At 36.7% G+C, this 25,242-nt stretch overlaps 1 protein-coding gene across 2 annotated transcripts; it reads left to right on the top strand.

The window, feature by feature from the left end:
• The first annotated feature begins 4,412 nt into the window (after positions 1-4,412).
• Positions 4,413-23,313, top strand: LOC137813721 (serine/threonine-protein kinase STY13). Of its 2 annotated transcripts, XM_068616128.1 has the most exons (6): positions 4,413-5,139; positions 5,316-5,448; positions 5,616-5,811; positions 12,148-12,272; positions 12,368-12,526; positions 22,664-23,313. In XM_068616128.1, the coding sequence occupies exons 1-6, from the start codon at positions 5,009-5,011 to the stop codon at positions 22,976-22,978; spliced, it is 1,059 nt and encodes a 352-aa protein (XP_068472229.1). In that variant the 5' UTR covers positions 4,413-5,008; the 3' UTR covers positions 22,979-23,313. The 2 variants fall into 2 exon arrangements, with proteins under 2 accessions (XP_068472229.1, XP_090157153.1); XM_090301027.1 differs by lacking the exon at positions 5,316-5,448 and having other exon boundaries at positions 4,414-5,139.
• Positions 23,314-25,242: the final 1,929 nt, after the last annotated feature.

Raw genomic sequence — 25,242 nt, 5'->3', positions numbered from 1 at the left:
TGATCTGGAATAGATTATTTTGTGTTTCTATTTCTGCTTAAGATTGCAAGTTGAGCAAGATTCTAAACAGAACATTCCAAAAGCATCTCAGGGATTTGTCTTCATCAAATAGGGGGAGATTGTAGAACATGAAAGCTTTGATGAAATTAAATTTGTGATAAGGGCTTGATGCTTTGCTGCTTTGATTGAAGCTTAGTTCTAGGGTCTTTAGAATTTGTGTAAAGTTCATTCTTAATCCTATGCACAAGCTGAATGAATTTGTTTTGAAAGAGAAAATTGTTTTTCTAAGCCAAGTGAAAAACAATCGGTTGATTTCACGGTTTAGTCGTTTGTTTTACACCCAGCTGTTTGAAGGTTTTCAAAACTGACTTTGACTTGGTTGACTAACTGTCAAAACCAATTCAACTGGTTAAAACGACATTTCAACCGTTTGATTGTCACATTTCTTAACAGTTTTTCAAAAACTTGTTAAATCTATTTTAAGTTGAATTAAAACTATTTTGGCTCATGATTAACTGCCTAAAACGGCTAGATTTAAGAGATATAGATATGGTTTCTCTCTATATTAAAAAAGATACATAAAGAAAGATTGAAAACGTTTTTTAGAAGAGATTTGATTAAAAGTTTTTCAAGATTGCCTAAAGGTTGTGCATTGGTTCAAGAATTGATCTTAGGAGCTCTGTGATTTCCTGAATACCAGGTATAATCTGTTCCTTTTGATTATTGTAATTGTTTTTCTTTCTATACTTGTAACTTTGTTAATTTGTAAGGTCAGAGGTTGTTCTGACTGTGGTTGTGTGAAAAGCAAAGCTGGTGAGTGTTCTTGTGTGGTCAAGATCACTTCTTTGTGGTGTTGAGTAGTTGTAATATGTGATTGATTGCTAGTGGAATACCTAGTGGTTTTCTAGGGACTGGATGTAAAGTGATTGTGTAAAGTGGAATACCTAGTTGAATGAATCAATATAAATTGATTGTGTAATCTCTCTCCCTCTCTCTTACTCATTACAAACTGTTTGATTTGATTTGTGTCTCTACTGCTATAAACAACCGGTTAAAACGAAATTTCAATCAATTATTTTTCTACAAACAATTTTAATTGTTTTGATTGTTTGGCTTCCCTAATTTTTCCTTCTGTGATTGTTGATAAATCTTCATTCTTAGCCAATCTTTGCGAAAATCTTTTGTCAAACAATTCACCCCCCCTTTTGTTTAGGCCAATGACCACCAATGATGCTTACCATGTTCCCATTTCATTTCCGCAATTGCATTCCATATTCATCATATCTTGTTTTTCCATATTTTCCTTTGTAAAGTGAACCTTCACACTTACTTAACCATTTTCTTAAGTTCGTGTCCAATGGGAATCTTCCTTAGGTCCTCACCATTAATTGTTAAAATCTCAATCCTAAGTAAAGTGTCATATCTAAAAATGGCTAAATCTAAAATCAACTCACATCATTAGGTGAACATGTATAAAACTTTGCATATTTCTCTTTATCCCTTGCTTATTATAATTTGTGTTTGATTGTGTTTTAATTAAGCGAATTGAGTTCAAGCTTCATTCAATCCCCACTTTTCAGGAGCCAATTATACCTACAATAACATTGTTCATTTAAAAACATTTTAATATAGTTTTAAACTTAATCGTGAATGCACAACTATATACGAAAATGTTTATAATCAATATGGAAATTGTTTTTCATCACAAATCATTGAAGCACGTAGTATTTGGATGTTCAGTATACTATGTGTTACGTTCTCAAATAAGAAAACTTTCCAAAATCATTTAACATTAATTTTATTTGAAAAATTTATTTTATATGATTTAAGAATGTCAAATAAGATTCAAGAACGTAAAAGTTAAGTATAGACACTCCCTGATATAGTAGATCGTATGACGTACAAAAGATGTGATGATCGTTTGTCATGTGTGATCTTCAGTGACCATCTAATGAGTTTATAGGCACTGTATAGTTGAGGTTTCACGTGTTTTGGGTTCGTCTACCTTGTTGTGCCTTTTGGGACCGTCTAACGAGACCTTTTGGCAAGAATGTCTAATTTAGTCCTATGAGATCTTCTAACGTGTCTTTTCACATTCGAATTATCTTCTTGCAAAATATTTTTCATTTTATCTTTATATCATATAACCACTTATAGATTTGTTCAATCTTGAGGCGAAGATTGAATCATCTGATGCATCTTTACTAGACTATCCACAAATCTTTTCATTGTAAGATATTTTAGTGAGTCTTGCTCATCTTCTTCACTGATATGACTTGTACTTTAGAAGCGTATAATATTTAGCACTGTCAAATAGATCATCTGTAGTTGACTTTTTTTATAGATCTTCTAACGCGACTTTGTACTAAGGGAAACATGCAGCTTTCTAACCCTAGGGTGCGCTCCTCCATGGATTATGACTTCCTAGGGTTTCTCTTGAGTCTTTGGAAGCCCAATTGAAACCCTAACTAGGTTAAGAAAATCCTAATCTAATCATAATCTAACCTAGACTCAAATACAAGCCCAAAATCTTATTCTACTTGACTTGAATACAAGATTGGAATATTCTTTACTACTTGACAAATATAAGGCCCAAGAAACCTATTCCACTATATACAAAATTATACAGGCTAAAATATGACCCATAATAGCTTGAGTCTACTAAGATCAATTGATTCCTAATCTTCCTCTATTCTTTTGGCCATACCTCTAATTGTTGGTCCCTTAGTCAAGAGTCTTCCATCATCTACCAAACACATTATATAATTAATGACAAAAGCACAACTTACAACGGGATTTCAGCATCGAATACTCTATAACAAGATTTAGAGAAATTAATTTTGATTCGAGGAGTCTGAGAGGATAATTTTTTTATCTCATTCTATAGCAAGTTCACGGGGTGATAATTTTGAAAAAAATGGTCCGATTCAAATATTATGTTAAAACATAAATTAAAATTAAAATTTTACAATAGATATTTGAAATTATTTTTATCTACCTTAAATTAATATTTAATTACAATAATAAATAATATTTTAAGGGAATCAAAGTGAAGTGTGCATAAAAATTTATAAAGTGGATTATTTGTAAAAGAAACTAGTATTGAGGTAAAATTTTTAAAATTAGGATTGATTTGTTTAGGGATAATGTTACACAATGAGATTTAGTTAAAACTAAATAAAAGCTTCCAATTTTTTTTATTATAAACGAGAAAGGAAAATATTCTAAATTGTTTTTAAAATTTTTTAGAATGATTTATTTTTTTGAGGTGATAAATTAATTTCTAATGAGAATTTGTTTATCTTCTGAATTTAGTGTATATGGTAAAAGAAATAATAGTACCTATATTAAATAAAATCAAATAAGCACATTTTAGAAAGTAAATTAGGTTGTCTTAGGATAAAACTTGCCCTAATTTTTTAATTTGACATGTACATTCATGTGTGTGCGGAAGACAACAAATTTCTATATATGTTTATGGATATAATGGATATTAGATGAATACTCTTAATTATATATTGGACATGAGTATTTTAATTATTAGCTTGTTAATAAAGAGAGTATGGTTATCATGGTATTCAACTTGTAAATATTGTTATTCATTAATTATTGTTAGTTAAATTTATTTCAGTATTTTTCAAAGAAGCTAAGTAATATAAATAAAATTATTAAAAAATTATTTAGAATTTAATTTTATATATTATATTTTTTATTTAAATATATGAAATTTAATATATTCTAAAAAGATTAATTTTTTAAAATTTATACTTTGGTGCAATTCGTTTAAATTTATTTTTTTAGAAAGACCAAATTTATTTACATTAATATTTTAATGGACAATCTTATTTGAATTGTATTTTAAAATTCATTTTTATTTAAATTTATATTTCAAAGACTTATTTTTAAATAACTTAATTTAAAATAAAAAATCTACAAATATAAAAAAGTTCACAAATACTTTTTTATAGATACCCAACAAGTAATAAATTGGATACGAGACAACAAAAATTAAACAAAAATAGACAGTGGATAAGGGACCATTAATATCCATACTAGGTATGAGAAGTGATTAAACCTGAGTTCGATTGTTTTTATTTTTTAATGCTAATAGAAAGGTTAGGATCTGATAAAATCAATAAAAAAAGTTAAGGAGGTGTAATTAACACATTCCAATAATGTGGAGGTACATCGCAATTTACCTAACAAATTATGAGAATAGGTTCCGAATTTGGTAAATCCTGTTGGAGCTAAAAGGTCCAACTTAACACACTAATTGCACTGACCACATCATCCATTAATAATTATTAATTATTCAAATATCACATATCTCTAAGGATTTATTTAATTAATGCCAACTTTTTGTCTTGTATCTATTATTATTAGTATATATTATACATACCCATAATAGCATCTAGATTTCTTCCAACTTCATCTCTCTGCAAAATTTATTCCAAAGAAAAACAATCACCCACCACTTGTGACACTGTTTTCTGACACAGACACCATTCCTTCCGCGGCTTCACTTTACCACCAGAACATCTCTCTCTGGAATGCCTCACGCGTTATAGATTAAAATAATGTGATCTTCCTTCCTTTCTTCTCTTCTCTTCCCACTACAACATCCACCCTCTTTCTTCTCCCAAATCTCCATCTGGGTCATTAGTTCTCGTGCCTACCTTTGTTTTTCAACCTTCAACTCCCTTCCTCAATCAAAGAGTGTAACACTTTATCCTGTTTCTTCTGCTACTCATTGCTTCTAAGGACCTTTTATTCTGATTTATTGGTTTCTTCGCGAGTGCTTCTGAAAAAATTGAACTTGGTGCTTTTTGGGTACCCAGTTCAGCATTTTTTGTTTGTCCAACCCAGAAGTCAAAGCTCTCACTTTTGATATATTGTAGCCCAAGTGTATGAACTGTTCCTTGTAGTGCTTGGAGGGCATGGTCTTTTTGCTGACTGTGAGTAATTCTGCTACTTGCTATACTTGTTAGTTCAACATCTTTAGGGGAGAATGGGATCTGGCAATGAGGTCCACTCAGTTGTGGAGTTTATTCTCGATGCAAAGTGGCTTATAGATCCCAAGCAACTATTTGTTGGGCCAAAAATTGGGGAAGGTGCCCATGCCAAAGTGTACGAAGGAAAGTAAGTCAACGTTTATTCTTTGTAGAGAAAATTTGGTTATGTTTTTGGATATCATTAGATTTATGTACAATTTCACATTCACTTTTTATATGATGTTTGTTTATAAAAGGTCATATTTTGCATCCATTAATGGATGACTGTGTGTCGTCTTCTTGTTTGATTTTCTTATTTTGTAGATATAAAAATCAGAATGTTGCTGTTAAGATTATTAATAAGGGTGAAACCCCAGAACAGATTTCTAGGAGAGAGGCTCGGTTTGGCAGAGAAATTGCAATGTTATCTAGAGTTCAACACAAAAATCTAGTTAAGGTGGGTCATCCCAGAATGAATGCTTTTCTCTTTTCTGAATTGTGTTTGTGTACATACACTAATTGAAATTGGCAATAGATAATGACAACATTAACCAGTGCTCAAATATGTATATAAACTGGGCAAAGATAAGTCACACAATAACGTATACATTTGTTTGATGCCAGTTTATTGGAGCCTGCAAAGAACCAGTTATGGTTATTGTAACTGAACTTCTGTTAGGGGGAACTTTGCGCAAATACCTGTGGGGTATCCGGCCAAACTGCTTGGATATGCGGGTGGCAGTTGGATTTGCTCTTGATATTGCCCGAGCAATGGAATGCTTACACTCTCATGGGATCATCCATCGTGACCTTAAACCTGGTATTTGTATATAAGATTATCAAACTTGCTAGTGTTGTTAAATTATACTTAGTAGTTTATAATGGAAAAGATTGGGACTGAGCTAGAGTTTTGTGGAATTTGACATCTTCCATAAGATAAAGTTTGCTTCTTAATTTCTCAAGGTTGTTTATCTTGATAAAAGCTCAGCTTTCTATTTTGGTCATGAATAATAGCATATCATCTTTTCTTTTCCAGCCTGTATTGCCTGTGCATAAGAGATGCAAATCCTTGATATTATTACTGATTGTTCTCAATTTCTGAAATTTATTCTTGAAGATTCCATCTGTATTTGTTGTTTTAGATATCAATGTTGCAAATCTTTGGTCCTTTAACTCTCAAATTTCAGTTAATTTTCTTTTGAAACTGATTGTTTCCAATTTTAGGACACAATTTCAAACCACTTTTTTATTGATTCAAGATTGACTCCTTAAATTAACCTACATGGAAAGTAATAGGAATGGAGGTGTGGGCTTAGGTTTAGAGGGAAGGCCAAAGGTTTGGAAGGTCTATGTTGGGAGGAACAAAGAAGGAAAGAGAGGGGTTGAGGTGGCAGTAGGTATAACAGAATTGAAAAATACATGAAGCGGAATGTAGGCTGTATGAGAAGTGTTATGGAGAGAGGGAAGGGGGAGAAAAAGAATAGACATTTCTGTTATGGACAGAGGGCAGTAGCCGCTCTGTGGCAGTAGGATTTTATTCCTTTTGTATTTTTACGTTTCAACATTATTTGACATTTCACTGTTCTTCATTTTGGTCTCTAACATTTGGTCCGACACGATTTTTATGGTGACAAAATCAGCAAGTGCCACCCTAGAAGGTGGAGGCCAAAAGTTGCAGCACTTGAGACGGAGGTAGAAGGCCTCAAATCCATCCTACAAGCGATGCAGATCAAGTAGAGGAGAATCAGGAAAGGTTAATCCCCATGATTAATAAGAACAAGGAGGAATCAAATGGTAAAGGGACCATGTTGAGGTTACTAGGTGAGATGTTAGTGGAGTTCAAGCAGTCAATGAAGAAGCTGGAGTTGCCGATGTTTGACAGTGATGACCTTGCCAGTTGGATTGTGCGTGCAAAAGTGTATTTCCAAATGCAGGGAACTTATCTAGATGTTAAGGTGAATCTATCTCAGTTCTGCATGGACTGGTCCAAAATTCACTTCTTTAAATCACTTCTCACATTGGAACAACATAAAGTGGAATTATTGGAGCGATATGGACTTGGAACAAATAAGATGGATAAAAAACACAGTGTATTCATTTTACACTGTTGTGCTTTTTATTTATGTGTGTGTATATATATATATATATATAGGATACAAAAAGAGGCAAGACACTTGTCTAAAACCGCTTAAGCTACTATAGATTATATTAACCAAGCTTGGAACATATAAACTGAATCTTAGGTCCTCTTAGAGCTTTAGTTAGAATGTTTGCAAGTTGTTCACTAGAGTTGACAAACTCGGTAATAAAATCCTTGGGCAACAATTTCTCTCAAGCAAAATGACAATCAATCTCTATATGCTTAGTTTTCTCATGAAACACCGGATTGAAGGCAATGTGAAGAGATGTTTGATTGTCGCAATACAACTTCATCTATTCATTTTCACAAAATTTCAACTCTTGAATTGAAGGAGTTGTTCAATCCACAAAAGTTCTCTTTAGCTAGGGCTATAGATCTATATTCAGTTTCTGCACTAGATTGAGCAACAACACTTTATTCCTTACTTTTCCAAGATATAGGGTTCGTTCTAAGGAATACACAATATCGTGTGGTAGATTTCCTGTCAGTGGGACAACCAACCTTAGACTTGAGTGTTTCCCTTGTTCTTATACAACAATCCTTCTCCTAGGTTTCCTTTTACACATTTAAGAATGTGAATCGCAACATTACAATGATGACTGTGAGGGTTTTGCATAAATTGACTCAACTTCCACCCGATGAAAAAAAATCAGGTCTTGTTATAGTGAAATAAATGAGTTTTCCCACACACCTATATCTCTTTAGGTTTAAAAAAAAGTTGACCTTGGTCTCTCGTTAATTTTTTATTTGAGTCCATATGTCTATTAATGCGCTTGCAATTTGCCAGGCCTGTCTCTTCCAAAATATCAAGAGCATATTGTCTTTGCGAAGTGATGACACCTTTTGATTGTGCCACTTCAATAGCAAGAAAATATTTTAGATAGTCTAGATCTTTGGTCTAAAGGTGGCTGAATAGATGCTTTTTCAGTTGAGCAATTATAGTAATATAATTCCTATAATAACATTATTATCAACATAGACCATAAGATAAAAACACTTCCCAAAGGAAGTATATAAAATACTAAATGATCTGTCTCGCTCCGTTTCAACCCACAAATCTGCACAATATGACTAAATTTACTAAACCAAGCTCAATGTGATTGCTTCAAGCCATAAAGAGACCAATGTAATTTACAACCTAAACTAAATACACCCTAAGCAACAAATCCATGAGGTTTCTCTATGTAAATCTCCTCCACTAGATCACCATAAAGAAAGATACTCTTAATGTCAAGTTGGTTAAGAGGTTGATGGCGAATGGTAGCCATAGTAAGGAAAAGACGAATAATGCTCATCTTAGCTATAGGAGAAAAAGTATCCCAATAGTCGAGACCATAAATCTAAGTGTATCCCTTAGCTACAAGATGAACTTTGAGACAACCTACTTCACTAGTAAGACCAACCTTAACAGCATAAGCCCATCTACAACTTACCCGGAGGAAGAGGGACAATCTCCTATGTACCACTATGTTCAAGTGCATGCATTTCATCAATCATGGCTTGTCGCCATCTAGGGGTGATCAAGTGCCTCATGACATTGATAGGAGCAGTAATGATGGACAAGGAGAAAATAAAAGAGGAATATGAACAAGACAAACAATGATAACTTAAAAAACTTATAAAAAATTATAACCAGGATATGGATTATGAGTAGATCAAATACCTTTTCTAAGAGCAATAGGTTAAGCATGATTAAAGTCAAAAGAAGGTGACGAGGATGAAGAATCCATGGTATGGGAATCTAGTGCTGGAGATTCTGAGTCATGGGTATCCTCAAGCAAGGATGGAGGAGTGATTTGTTCCTGACGCTGGTATGTGAGAAAAGGTGGTGGAACAATATCATCTGCACTCTGAGCTTGAGTTTGACAAGAAAGAGGAATAATCAATGGATCACAGGATGGTATAGGAAAGACCTATTGAATAGGTGAAGAATGTTCCATGGGATAAAAAAAAGGTGTCCTTAAAGAAGGTAACATCAACAAACATATAATACATTCTAGTTGAAGGAGAATAACATTTCTACCCTTTTCTGAGGCGAGAATGTCCTAAGAAGATATGCTTAATAGTCATTGCAAAAAGCTTGTAGACTTGGAGAGACATTATGAACAAAACAAGTACACCCAAACACTTGTGGAGAGACACGATATATAGGATCATTTGGAAAAATTATAATGGGGAATTTTTTGCACAAAAACATTAGTATTCAACATTAGAAAACATGCAATTTCAATATGATTCTTATTCTTTCTCTTCGCTATACCATTTTGTTGTGGAGTGTGAGGACATGCTAACTGATGTAAACTTTCCTAGGAAGATAAGAATGAAGAAAACGCAATAAAATAATATTCCTTACCATTAATGTTATCAAACTCGAGAGTCTATGTAAACTCGTGGAAGCTTTGTAAACTCAACTTGTTGTAAGAGTTTACTTAACTTGAAAAAAATATTTCAATAATATAATTAATCAAAGTAGTTAAAACAAATAAGTCTACAATTTTTTAATAACTACATTTAGTAGTGAATGAGAATTATATAACTTCAAAATACCCCAAATAAATAACTATAGCAAGGCTTTGGGCTAGAGGAATTTAGCCAAGTCAGCATATGAGAAAGAACTAATGGTAGTGGCTTTAGCAATTCAAAATTGAAGACCATATTTGTCGAGGTGAAAATTCACAGTTCGCATAGACCAGAAAAGCTTGAGGCAATTACTCTTGGGAAGAGTCATTACCACATATAAACAAAATTGGCCTTCTAAGTTGTTGGGGAATAGGTTTGACATTGAGTATAAACCAAGGATATAAGATAGAGGAACTGAGGCATTATCAAGGATGTATGGTGAGGTTGAGTTACCACTATGATTTATCAACCTAAGATGGATGGAATTCAAGTAGCCATGGAGGAGGTTCACTGAGATGAGGTTGTTGACCATCATCTCCTACTTGAATAGGTAAGGAAACTAGGCCCGAATTTTTTTACAAAGGAACTCTTTTTTTATGAAAGGGGGTCGTGTTTTCTTCAAATTCAACATGTATACCAAAAATGCTCAAGGAATTCCATGAGACTCCTCAAGGAAGGCACTCTGGGTAAAACATGTAGGAGATTAGTTGAGAATCTAATTTGGTTTGGGATGAAAAGGAGTGTTCAACAGTTTGTGATTGGGTGTCAAAAACATAAAAACAACTAACTTTAGGATTCATAATTGTGAAAATAGGAAAAAATATAAGAAGGGAGGGTTAAATTGTGTTTTAAAAACTTTTTACACTTTTTTGCAAATATCGTTTGATGAGTAATATTCAGACAATAGTTTTCTATATAAAGTAATTAGTTGATAGGAGTTGTGTATGATGAAGTGCAATAGACGCAGTGTTATAACTTGATTGATTTACTTGTTTAAAAATGTTTTTGTTTTTCGTATTCTCACGACTACTCTCCTTTTAAGTTGGTGCAAACCTGCAAAGTAAAGAGATAGAAAAAGAGAGAACTACATACTATATTTTTATACTGGTTCGTCTGACCACGCAGACTACGTCCAGTTCTTAATCAATTGTTTGAGTTTCATTAATGAGATGTAAAATAAGACTACACAATGTTGTACTGTCTTATAGACGAAATACTTGCGTTTTTACATGATCTGTTGTTGAACTCAAACTTTTGTCTTTCAGACGAAGCACAATCATGTTTTTTATACTTAGTTGTTTTCAGTACTTAATCAAAATCATAGGGTATTGGACTTTTCTCTAACAATAACTAATCATAACGTAGTGATATATTAGCTGCAGTTGCTTGAGACTGCAAAGATACATCTGGTTTTTCGTGTGTCTTTACTATAAAAAGGGTGATAGGTGACTATAATGTTGAGGTGAGACTTCCTTTAGAGTTGGTAAGTGACAACACAGTGAGTATGGAGCCTGAAGAATGGTAGCTAGAAGAGTAATCAAGAAAGCTAGAGAATCTATTAACCAGGTGGCAGGGACAAGGAATGGAGGCAGCAACTTGGGAAGAGGAATTCAAGATCAAAGGCCAGTTTCCTCAGCTGGAACTTGAGGACAAGTTGCGTTTTGGGGAAGGGGATATTAATAGGACTAGAGTTAGAGGGAAGGCCAGCCTAAGGTTTGGAGGGTCTATGCTAGTAGGAACAAAGAAGGAAAGAGAGGGGCTGACATCGCAATAAATGTAACAATTAACAAATTCATGAAGCGAAATATAGGGTATATGAGGACTGTTAAGGACAGAGGGAAGGGGGAGAAAAAGAATAGACATTGCTGTTAGGGCAGTAGCCGCTCTGTGGGAGCCTAGATCTTTGGCAATTAGATTTTATTCCTTTTGTATTTTCCGTTTCAATATTAAATAAACATCTTTTTCCAATTTCACTGTTTCATTGTTCTTCTTCTTTTTGGTCTGTAACAGAAAGTATGAAACTCAACTATTGTTCAAACCAAAAAAGATCATGAACATGTGGTGAAATAGCATGAAAAAGTGAGTTCCATGATCAACTAGGAAACTGAAAAATCTAATATCAGATTCTTTTTCGATTACTTGTAAGACTCACTTTTCTCACATTGTCTTCTTTGTTTATGCCCTTTTTGTTTTGATAATTAATCCCGTTTCATACTTTCATGTTGGTAAATCTAGTAAGATAAATTTCATGATTTGAATCAATGAAAAATAGGTTCAAAACCGTTCTCCAAATGGGAACTGACTAGAGTTTCAGAAAGACAACATTAACATGAAATTCTAGAGTTAAAAAAGACCAAAATGAATCCTTTGAAATATAAAGGATCCGAATGAATTTTAGTAAAATGTAAAGGACCAAAAAAGTACTTTTAGCGGATGATAAAATGTATGCAATTCCTACATTCTCTTGTAAGATGCAATGATATTTGGATGGACCATCGAGTTGATGAATATATTTTGTGGAAAGAAACAGCTTGGTATTTGTAGAAAGCTGATATTAATATCTATCTGTTCTATGATCAAGTGGATTTCTGATCAACTGTTCTTTTTTCATCTCAGATAACCTGATTTTGACAGAAGATCATAAAACTGTTAAACTTGCCGATTTTGGTCTAGCCAGAGAAGAGTCCTTAACAGAGATGATGACTGCTGAGACAGGGACATATCGTTGGATGGCTCCAGAAGTACTTCTTAATTGTCAAAAACTAAACAATTTGTTAATTTTTCAGTTTGGTGGTCCATGTTAGTAATTTACAATTTCATTCTTGTTTGGTGACAGCTTTACAGCACTGTCACTCTAAGACAAGGAGAGAAGAAGCATTACAACCATAAGGTGGATGCTTACAGTTTTGCTATAGTGTTGTGGGAGCTCGTCCATAATAGGTTGCCTTTTGAAGGCATGTCAAATCTACAGGCTGCATATGCAGCTGCATTTAAGGTTGATAACATTCTTTTCATTTGGTGCTTACTTTAATGAATTATGTTTAAGGTCATACTATTTGTATAATTTGTTTCCTCTAGTAAGGCATCCCCTATCATAACTAGAAGAGTCACACTGAAGTTTACCTTTACTTAGAAAGGCTGATGGGGACAATTTCTTGATGCATGTGGAAATATATTTTCCCTTTTAGGGTTACATTCTAGAAGCATATTTAGGGACGAGTTTCTCTAGAATATTTAAGAGAAAAATATAAAGAAAAAATGAAATTTTCTCACAAGTTAAAATTAGCTTATGCACAAGATAAAAGTAAAAATTTGGAGAAGCTATATGAAAGAGCTTCTATGTTAGTTCATGCATAAACTAATTCTAACATATGCAAATGTCAATTTAATTTTCGTCTTCTTATTTTGCTTTTCTAAAATTTCGTATATTGTTGAATCAGACCCTTGAACCTTTATTTCGAGGTTTTTGTTCACACTGTTTCATGTTTTCAAAGATATATATATGGAATGGTGTTAGGATCCCAAACAGAAAACCCAGAATCCCTCCCAAACACAACAAGAAGAAAGAAAACTCTGTTTTATTACAGTGCAGAACAGAACACCCAAAAGGGTTACAAAGGAGAATAGCTCCTTTCACACAGGTTTAATCTTGTCAACTTCTTACAACAATTCCGATCCCCTCCCCCACAACAGGTCGGTCTTTATTTAAAGACCCCCCTCACCTCAACTAACTCACCTAACAACTAACTAACCCGCTCAATCTCTATTGTTAAATTTCCTTCTCTGATATACCCTCCAGGTACTGTCTTTATTTTCCTGCCTAACATTACTCCTTTCTGCCAAAACAACCTTGTCCTCAAGGTTGAAATCAGGAAACTGCTCCTTGATGATAGCCACATCCTCCCATGTAGCAGTATCATTGTCCCCTTCCGTCCATTGAACTAAGATTTGTGGAACGCGTGCTCCTTGCATTGATATGTCACGTCTATCCAAAATTCCTCTTGGATAGAAGTTCGCAGCCTGTCCCTGAAATTCTTGAGGCAAATCCGGATATATTTGGTGTTGTCCCACTGCCAACTTGAGTTGAGACACATGAAAAACCGAGTGTATTCGAGCTTGTTCCGGTAACTGTAGTCGAAAAGCCCCCGGACCCACTTTTGCTACAACTCAAAAAGGCCCATAATATCTAGCTGCCAGTTTAGGATGCAATCGACTAGGCATAGATAGTTGGCGATGCGGCCGAACTTTCAAATACACCTTATCTCCTACTTTAATTGGGGAACTTTTTCTGTGACGATTAGCGAACTTGGACATTTGATCCTGCGCTCTTCTTAAATGAAATCGGAGTTGGGTCAGGGCCTCATCCCTATTCATTAAATCTTGTGCTACCGCCTCCACCATTGTTTCCCCTGGAACAAAACGAGCCAACGAAGGAAGAGGTCGTCCATACACCACTTCAAAAGGTGTACACCTTGCTGCCCCATGGAAACTGGTGTTATACCAATATTCCGCCCAAGGAAGAAAAAATACCCACATTTTGGGTTGTCTGAGCTAAAGCAACGAAGGTATGTTTCTAACGTTATATTCAACACCTCAGTTTGACCATCCGTTTCTGGGTGATACGCTGAACTCATTCTCAACGTTGTCCCCTGCAGCTTGAATAATTCCTTCCAAAACAGACTTAGAAACGTAGAGTCTCTATCACTGACAATGGAGGCTGGAATGCCATGTAATCTCACCACCTCTTTGACAAACACTTCTGCGACTGTCCTAGCCGAATACGGATGTTTAAGAGGAATGAAATGTCCATACTTACTAAGACGATCCACTACCACCAAAATCGCATCCTTCCCGCCTGATTTAGGTAGTCTCACAATGAAGTCCATACTAATCTCTTCCCAAATTACTTTTGGAATTGGCAACGGTTGGAGCAACCCGTGTGGGGAGCACGCTTGATACTTGTTTTGTTGGCACACCGCACACGCCTGGACATATTCCGTGACAGTCTTCTTAATGCCCATCCAATGCAAGGACTGTGCTATTCTTCTGTAGGTGCGGAAAATCCCTGAATGTCCTCCCATAGGTGTCGTGTGGTATTCTTGGAGCAGTTTGGGAATCCAACTCGAAGATGATGACAAGACCATCCTGCCCTTGTAATGTAGTCTTCCATTTTCCAAGGTATAATTCCCATGTGACTCCGGATTGCTTCTTAATTCTTCCATGATTTTCCTTAAAGTCGGATCTTGCTGATTTTCTGCCTCTATTAAATCAACATCCCGCCAGTAAGGTTTGGATAATACATTGATCTCCACCCCTCCATCCTCTTCCTCCTCCAACCTTCGAGATAATGCATCTGCCACCTTATTAGACACTCCCGGTTTATACACAATATCAAATTCATATCCCAACAATTTGGCTAACCAATTCTGTTGGTTCTGAGTGGTGATTCTCTGTTCAAGTAAATACCTAAGACTCTTCTGATCCGTGTAAACCGTAAATTTCTTGCCTATCACGTAAGGCTGCCAATGCTGAATTGCTAATACCAAGGCCATTAATTCCTTCTCGTATATAGATTTTGCCAGCGAAGTCTCCGCTAACGCCTTGCTGAAAAATGCTATAGGTTTTTTATTTTGGGACAATACTGCTCCCAACCCAGTGCCCGAAGCATCGCATTCAATGCAAAACGGTTGGCTGAAATCTGGCATCATTAACACCGGAGCATTAGTGACCGCATTTTGTAACTGCTGCATGGCATTGGTACTATCCTCCGTCCACTCAAACTTCCCCTTTTTCAACAACTGTGTTAAGGGTCGCACCGTTCTTCCATAGTTATGGATGAATCTTCTATAGTAACCTGTGAGGCCTAAAAATCCTCTCAACGCCTTCACTGATTTAGGCGTGGGCCATTGCATTATTGCTGAAATTTTATGAGGATCCATCTGAACTCCCTCCCCTGAAATTACATGGCCCAGATACTGGACTTCTCGTTTACCAAACTCACATTTTTTGTGATTTGCATAAAACTGGTGTTGGATAAGAGTCTTTAGAACCTGTTTCAACTGTGTTACATGCTCCTCCCAAGTTCTGCTGTATATCAAGATATCATCGAAGAAAACCAGCACAAATTTCCTCAAGTATGAACGAAGAATGTTATTCATGGTGCATTGAAAAGTAGCCGGAGCATTAGTTAGCCCAAACGGCATAACGAGCGATTCATAATGCCCATGGTGAGTCCGAAAAGCAGTCTTTTGTATGTCCGATTCATGCATCCGAATCTGGTGATAGCCAGCCCGTAAATCTACCTTAGAGAAGTATTAGGCCCCATACAATTCGTCCAATAATTCCTCTATTACCGGAATCGGAAATTTATCCGGAATGGTTGCCTTATTCAAGGCCCTATAATCCACACAGAACCTCCAGCTGCCATCCTTCTTTTTTACTAAGATCACAGGACTCGAATACGGGCTGTTGCTGGGTTTGATTATCCCTGCCTTTAGCATTTCGTCCACTTGCTTCTCTATCTCTGTTTTTAGCAGATGTGGGTACCTATACGGTCTGACATTAATCGGATCTATCCCAGCTTTAAGTGGGATTTTATGATCAATCTCCCTATTGGGTGGCAATTGCTTGGTTTCTTCAAAAACCCCTACACATTCCTTGAGAACATCTTTTAATTCGGTTGTTTGCTTCCCCGTCAACCCCACCATCTTCCTGTCACTCTCGATATGATGTGCATTGGGCTGGTCTGCGCTCTCTAGTCCCCATATGAGGGACACTGATTCGATCTCTGTCTCCTTGTTTAACGCCTTAGGAGTCACCAAGGTCCTAGATAACTTGGGATCTCCTCTAATTTGCACCTGATGGCCGTTAATGCAGAAATTCATCGTCAACGTTTTCCAATTGACTTTCACTTCACCCAACGTTGCCAACCAAGCTACTCCCAAGATCATATCCACCCCTCCTAACTCAAAAAGGAAAAAAGTCTCTTCAAACCTATAATTTCCCAGCTTCACCTTCACACCTTGACAACACCCACTTGCTCCTTTCTTATGGCCATCACCTAACCTCACATTATACACCGGCGTGGACTCAATTGGTAATCCCAATTTGCTAACCAACTTAGCCGATATGAAATTGTGGCTAGCCCCACTATCAATCAACACCAACGTTATACTTCCCTGCTCTTCCCCTTGTAACTTCATGGTGTTGGGTTGTGTTAAACCCCCAGCCGAAAAAATGGATAAATCCATCTGTAGACACTCCCTTTCCTCTTCTTCTTTTTCCACATCTTCCTCAATCTGTCCCCACCCACCATGGTTCACCTCTGCAGGGTCTCCCTCATCTTCTGCGCAGATGATAACCCTCAAATCCTTTTCTGGGCAGCGATGTCCGGGACCGTAAGTCCCTCCACAATGGAAACATCTTCCCTCTTCCCTTCTTCTCACATATTCGGGATAGGCAAGGGTCCTGGACCCCCTGTTTCTGGGTCCTTCTCCTGGCCGAAACTCTCTACTGGAAGAAGACGACTCCTTCCTTGCTGTACTAATCCCACTAGATGAGCCTGGCCCAGTATTCCCCTTCTGCCAATCTGTGCGGCCTGTTATCCCGGTGCTTCCTTGATATCGCCCAAACGACGCATTATTCCTATGCCCAAAACTGCCCGTTTTTTCTTCCTTGATGGACTCCTCAACATCCAGCGCAACCTCCATGGCTCTCATCAATTCTTTGGGGTCATGCGGTCTGATTTGGTTACGAATCTTGGGCTGTAATCCGGCAAAGAAATATCCCAACAGCTGTTCCTCTCCTGTCTAGGGTGCTTGTGACACTAACCGCTCAAAATCTTGAATGTATTCATCAATTCTTCCATTCTGTTTGATCTTTGCCAGCTTCTCAAAAACAGAGCTTCTCTCCTTTCCCCCAAACCTCCTATTCAGCGCCATGGAAAACTCTTCCCAAGAAGGATTCTTGGAGTTCTTTCTCCAAAAACTGAACCAAGGACTGGCGCTTCCCTCCATACTGATGAAGGCCAGTTTTAATCTTTCCCCAGCTGTCACTTTCTGCACCTCAAAGAATTTTTCAGCTCTGGCCAGCCAACCCATTGGATCCTCGCCCTCAAAAACCGGTAACTCCACTCTCCTACCCCACGACTTCATCTCACCTTCATTCATCTTTTCCCATTGGCTATCCTGTCTTGATGGTTCCTCCCCTCTTTCCTCACCATTCACCGAACTCTCTCCCCCTTCCGACCTTCTATCTCCTTTCTTGAGATCCCGCAACATTTCTTTGATTTCTTTTAACTCCAGCATGCCTTCTTTCAACCCCAGAATTTCTGCTCTTATTTCAGAATTCCATTTCAATTGTTCGCTGGTAAATTTCTCTACTGCTGCCATCCTCTGTTCCATCTTTTCTTCCTCACTCTCTGTTTATTCAGATCCGGCAGGTCGGACCAAACTGTTAGGATCCCAAACAGAAAACCCAGAATCCCTCCCAAACACAACAAGAAGAAAGAAAACTCTGTTTTATTACAGTGCAGAACAGAACACCCAAAAGGGTTACAAAGGAGAATAGCTCCTTTCACACAGGTTTAATCCTGTCAACTTCTTACAACAATTCCGATCCCCTCCCCCACAACAGGTCGGCCTTTATTTAAAGACCCCCCTCACCTCAACTAACTCACCTAACAACTAACTAACCCGCTCAATCTCTATTGTTAAATTTCCTTCTCTGATATGTTGGGAAAAGAGATAAAGAGGAAAAAACACACCCGAAAATTGTTAACGGAGTTCGGCCTGTTTAGCCTAATCTCCGAGCACAACAAAAACAACTCCCTTTTATTATTATGAGAGAAGATATTACAAATTGGGATATTTTAACAGTGAAGGGGGAGAGTTTAATTTATAACCCTCAAACCTCCTTCCCAAACAATGAACCCACCGATGTGGGACTTGGGATTAAGCCAAAATCAACAAATCTCCACCTTGGCTTAATTTCAAGTCTCACCTAAAACAAATCTTCTCAAAACATAACAAAAACAAACTTTACAGTGCTTCAAATTTGCGCCTCCGGACGCCAACTTCAAATGTGCAAGATATTAACCAAGTCTAAACAGTGTTCAAACTTGGTCCTTGTAACCACCTTGGTGAGCATATCTGCAGGATTCTCCGTAGTGTGAATCTTCTGGAGAACAATCTCCTCTTCTTCGAGAATCTCACGCACAAAGTGATAGCGAACATCAATGTGCTTCGTCCGTGCATGAAAGACTTGATTCTTTGCTAAATGAATAGCACTCTGACTGTCAGAATATAACTCAAGTTGTTTCTGACCAACTCCCAAGTCTTTAAGCAACCCATGAAGCCAAATTGCTTCCTTCACAGCCTCTGTAATCGCCATATACTCTGCCTCTGTCGTAGACAAAGCCACCGTAGACTGCAAGGTAGACTTCCAACTGACTGGCGCTTTTGCTAAAGTGAACAAATAGCCAGTTGTTGACCGTCGCTTATCCAAATCACCTGCATAATCAGAATCACAATATCCAACTATGCATTGACCAAGTGATTCATCTTGCTCAAATGCCAATCCAACATCTAAGGTACTTTGGAGGTACCGTAGAATCCATCTCACAACTTGCCAATGACCCTTGCCCGGATCATGCATGTACCTGCTAACAACACTCACAGCCTGTGAAATATCCGGTCTTGTACACACCATTGCATACATCAAGCTTCCAACTGCATTTGCATATGGGACTTTCGCCATGTATTCTCGTTCTTCATCAGTCGTCGGAGATAAACGACTACTCAATTTCAAATGAGGAGCAAGTGGGGTACTTACAGGTTTTGTATCTTCATGTATACCAAAACGTTGTAGTACCTTCTGCAAATACTGCTTCTGTGACAGCCAAAGTTTTCCCTTCTCTCTGTCCCTGTTTATCTCCATGCCGAGAATCTTCTTGGCTTCCCCCAAATCCTTCATCTCGAACTCTTTACTCAACTGAGCCTTTAACCTGTCAATCTCAACTTGGCTCTTTGCTGCAATCAGCATATCATCAACATATAAGAGTAAGTAAATGTAGGAACCATCTTCAAGTCTGCGCAAATACACACAGTGATCATATTTGCTTCTCATGTACTTCTGATCCTTCATGAACTTATCAAATCGTTTGTACCACTGTCTCGGAGATTGTTTCAGTCCGTACAACGATTTGCTAAGTTTACAAACCTAATCTTCTTTACCATCAACCTTGTATCCTTCTGGTTGAGTCATATAGATTTCCTCCTCCAAATCACCGTGTAGGAACGCGGTCTTTACATCAAGTTGAGCAAGCTCCAAATTCAACTGTGCTACCAAGGCCAACAAAATTCGAATGGAGGAATGTTTTACAACTGGAGAAAATACCTCATTATAATCAATTCCCTCCCTCTGAGCAAAACCTTTAGCAACCAACCTTGCCTTGTAGGGAACATCTTCTTTATTAGGAAATCCTTCTTTCTTTGCAAATACCCATTTGCACCCAATTGCCTTTTTACCTTTTGGTAATTGTGCCAGCTTCCACGTCTTGTTCTTATTCAAAGATTGCATCTCCTCTTCCATCGCACCTACCCAATTACCACTCTCTAAACTCAAAATGGCTTCTGGGTAAGTGGATGGAATGTCATCAACAACTGGAAGTGCATAGGCAACCATATCCATGAAACGAGCAGGCTTCTGAATATCTCGTCTCTGTCTTCTAACTGCAATTGGCGCTGATTGCTGTTGAGATTCTTGGGTAGGAACCTCTTCCTCATCTGACTCTTCTTCTGCCATAGGAGAGTCACTTGTGGTATTTCGTGTTGGGATCACCACTGTCGGCTCAAACTCCACCTGCTTCCAGGCATACTCCACCTGTTGCGGAGTACTATCAGCTCCTTCTGGATTTACCTTCTTTAACATGGCAGATTCATCAAAGGTAACATCCCTGCTGATAATCGTCTTCTTTGCCTCTAGACACCACAAACGGTATCCCTTCACTCCAGGACTAAAGCCCATGAAAAGAGCTTTCTTTGCCCGTGGATCCAACTTTGATTCAATCACATGATAATATGCAATAGAACCAAAAACATGCAAAGAATCATAATCAGTTGCAGGTTTTCCAGACCATACCTCTAACGGGGTTTTGCCATCTATAGCAGATGATGGCAAACGATTGACAAGATGTTGAGCGTATGTCACAGCCTCAGCCCAAAACTCTCTGCCTAACTCAGCATTAGACAACATACAACGAACTTTCTCCACAAGTGTCTTGTTCATACGCTCTGACACCCCATTCTGCTGTGGTGTTTTTCTAACAGTGAAGTGCCGAACTATGCCACAATCTTGGCATACCTTCAAGAACGGATCACTCTTGTATTCTCCTCCATTGTCTGTTCGGAGAACCTTAATCTTCCTTCCTGTCTGGTTTTCAACTTGAGCTTTCCACTTAAGGAAAATTTCAAGCACATCATTTTTGTTCTTCATAGTAAACACCCAAACTCTCCTGGAAAAATCATCAACAAAAGTGACAAAATAATGCCTACCTCCGATTGACGGAGTCTTGGCAGGTCCCCACACATCTGAATGCACATAATCCAAAATACTCTTGGTATTGTGAATTGCCGTGCCAAACTTCACTCTTCGTTGTTTTCCTAGAACACAATGCTCACAAAATTCAAGTTTGCAAGCCTTCGTACCTTTCAACAATCCTTGCTTGGTAAGAATTTGCAAGGATTTCTCTCCAGCATGTCCCAACCTCATATGCCACAACTTCGTTGCCTCAGCATCCTTCTTAGAGCTAGAAGTTGTTGCCGCTACTGTCCCCACTATTGTACTACCTTGGTAGTAATACAAATTGTTCTTCCTCACGCCTTTCAACATCACCAGTGCTCCTGAAGTTGTTTTAAGAATTCCATCTCGCATTGTCACAACTAGGCCTTTAGATTCTAAAGCCCCCAATGAGATGAGATTCTTCTTCAACTTTGGCACGTACCGTACATCCCGCAAAATTCTGGTGGATCCATCATGATTCCGTAACTTGATTGAACCTATCCCAGCTGTCTTACATGGATTATCATTACCCATGTAAACAACCCCGCCATCGAGTTCTTGAAAATCAAAGAACCATTCCCGAATGGGACACATATGATAGGTACAACCTGAATCCAGTATCCACTCATCTAGATGCAATGATGCTGAAAGCGAGACAATCAACACATCACTTTTGCTTTCTGCAACATTTGCATCTTGCAGAGCCTTCCCTTCTTGATCTTTATTTTCCATTACAGACTCACAATATAATATTCAATATTACAAATAATTTCAAACAACCCAAGGCGAACCTTCGGCTCTTGATACCACTTGTTGGGAAAAACGGGTAATTTTCCCACTAAAACAAAACCCTAACATAGCTACCCGACAAATAATATTGAATAAATAAAGCGGAATAATAAAAGAGATAAAGAGGAAAAAACACACCCGAAAATTGTTAACGGAGTTCGGCCTGTTTAGCCTAATCTCCGAGCACAGCAAAAACAACTCCCTTTTATTATTATGAGAGAAGATATTACAAATTGGGATATTTTAACAGTGAAGGGGGAGAGTTTAATTTATAACCTTCAAACCTCCTTCCCAAACAATGAATCCACCGATGTGGGACTTGGGATTAAGCCAAAATCAACCTGATATACCCTCCAGGTACTGTCTTTATTTTCCTGCCTAACAAATGGTCACATGGGGAGACAATAAAATGCTGTGTTCACAATTCCATGTTTAAACACTTGAAAACAAAAAACATTAAAATTAAGATTTGACTATTACTTAACAGAAAAACATTCTTTCAAATCATGCAGATCCTTCAATTTAAATTGCCAATGTCAATGGCGTTTACTCTATCACCATTGCGCTGGTTTGGTTATCAACTAGTCTTGTTTCTGATGCATTAACATCAGCACTTTGCAATATATAAATTATGTGATACATCATAGGCTAGTGTAATCTTGAAGTGTTTACATTGTTATTTTCAAGATCATATTTTGAAATTTTGTTTATCATTGAGTGTGCTGCTTTTTTTGGTGGAGTTCACTAAGGATTCACGATTCAAATATTAACTTTACTATTTCAGAATACAAGGCCTAGTGCTGAAGACCTCCCTGATGAATTAGCTGGAATTGTGACCTCTTGTTGGAAAGAAGATCCAAATGATCGACCCAATTTTAGTCAAATAATACAGATGTTGCTTCAATATCTAATTACCATTTCACCGGCCGATCCAGTTGTTCCAATGCGAATTGCATCATCCAAAAATGCTGTGTTCCCACCAGAATCTCCAGGTACAAGTGCTTTAATGGCTGGAAGAGATGATTCTGGAGAAACCCCACAAGTTGATATTGAAGGCAGGTCTAAATGGTGTTTCTTTTGCTCTAATCACTGTTATTGATGACTACACAATGCTAACATAACTGGGGCTGCCCCATATCACAGTATGGCAATCTGAATAAATTCGTCTCAAAATGTTACAACTAGAATCTTAATCTTAACAAGAAAACTTTTATCCAATAAGTCAGTTTAGTTCACCTTGATTCCATGTTCTTAGTAAGATTAGCATGCCATTCTCTCTTAACATTAGGTTTACTCACTTCTAACTAATTGGGGTTGTGGTTGCTGAGATGTATTGTTGTACAATATGGTTCATCCAAAGGCCTTTACCTCCTTAATGCTTGATGTATGGAAATGACATGAATAATAAATGAAAATGGGGGAGCATTTTTATCACTGCATTTATGTGATCCGTTTATGGAACTTTGTAACCTTTACAATATGTCAAACACTTATGTTTGCCAAATGCACAATGTTGATGGCCAGAACATATGTGTTGATTAGGACTATTTCTCCATTGATCAACCAATTTATCCATATATCTCTTGTTTGGCCGAATCTTATTAGGAAAAATAGGTATGATTTTGATGCTTTTTTATCTTGGTAGTGTCTAGCTCTTGTTTGTTAAGTTTACGTGTTGTTACAAGTGTTACAAATTCATTTTCTTTGCGGTTGTTCTTTGGATAATTGAATTCAAGAATCAAAATAAAAAACCAATCATACTAGGACACTGATTTATGAAAATGTCGGGACAGTGTCTGAAAGGCCAAATAAAACTCAAAGAAAGCCAAAATAAAGGTTTTAGTTGGAAAACTAGTTAAATTTCACTTAAGTACTTTGTCCTAATTTTTTGAAATCTTTCACCTATTGAATTACTATTGGAATTTTCTAATAATATTATTTTCTTTGTGTGGGTTTTGTCTCTTTTATTGTGTTTGTTTTAGGTGACTCATTAGAAATTATAACATGAATCTAGTAGGTGAAATTGATTACCTAATTTTGCTTCTTTCAAGTGTCTTTTTTCTAACTTTATTTTGCACTTTCGAGTGTTTTGTCATATCTTTTGATCTTTTGGTTTAACCTTTCGTCTAAACCATTCTTAGTTTGTCTTTTCAAATTCCTAGACATTGTTTCTTATAGTTTTCTTTCCTAAATATTTTTATAAGTGCATTTTGTATTAATGCCTCTTTCACTTTTAAAAGTAATTATTGGTTTAGATTTAAGGCAATTTTAGTACATTTATGTAGTACTCTTTTGAACAATTTGAGTGACCATTATCATTGTGAAAATTTCGTGCATATTTTAGATAAAAGTCTAAACACCTTTTGAGTGAAAACGCTTAGGTGAATGATTAGGAAATTTCTTACTAACCCATATTTTAGTATTTTGCTTTCTTGGTTTGTTTTGTTCTTAGTTTTGTTAGAATGTGCATAAGTCCTCCAAAGAGTGTGAACATGGAGAGAAAACAAATGACCCTTCAACAACTCCAAGATATCATGGAACAACATAGGTTAAAAATCATAAACATTGAAAGAGAAAGGAAGGGTGAAAGAAGAGAAGAAGGCATTCAAGACCTTCCTCCTATTATGAGAGTGAAAGGGGTGATTTCTACAACCAAGAATGGGGAATCATAAAGAGAGAAAGGGTTGCACATCAGTCTAGACGTAAAGAAAAATTCAACAAAATCATGTAAAAATTTATAAATTTGCAGTTAGTTCCAATCATTTTCTTTTCATTTTATAAATTTATATATAATGGAAGATAAAGTAGATTAAAATTTTCTTTTCATATAAACTTTGTAATTTGGATATTTTTAAAGTTGCTTCTTTATAGTATGAAATTAAGCTTTATTTTGGTGAACCAAGTAACTAGTGATATAAGAAGAAAAAAGAATGTCAATAATCACTTGGATGATTTTAAAGATTGTTTGAGAAGACGTTTATACTCACTTATTATAAAAAGAATTTGATCCTTCAACTTCAAAAGGTTGACAGAAGGTTAGGAAAGTGTGAAGGGGTATTAAGGAGATGGAGATGCTCTTTGTTAAATATGAGATTGTTGAAGGTTTAGATCCAACCATGGCAAGGTTCATGATGGGGATAAACCCAAATATTCAAGATGTTGTGGTGATGGATCGTTTTAGAACTTTAAAAGAACTTATTCATCAAGCTACTAAAGTAGAGATTCAATTTAAAAGGAAAAGTTTCTATAAAAGATCTTCATCGTCCTACACATGGAAAATAAAAGGAGGAGGAGAAGGCATATTAAGGTAACTATTCTAAAAATCCTCATGCTGCTTCTTCTTCCCACCATAGAACTCCCTAG

This window comes from Phaseolus vulgaris, chromosome 1, assembly GCF_051622355.1.
Source record: "Phaseolus vulgaris cultivar YP4 chromosome 1, ASM5162235v1, whole genome shotgun sequence".
NCBI lineage: Eukaryota > Viridiplantae > Streptophyta > Magnoliopsida > Fabales > Fabaceae > Phaseolus > Phaseolus vulgaris.
This window is presented reverse-complemented; position numbering and strand designations above follow the sequence as displayed.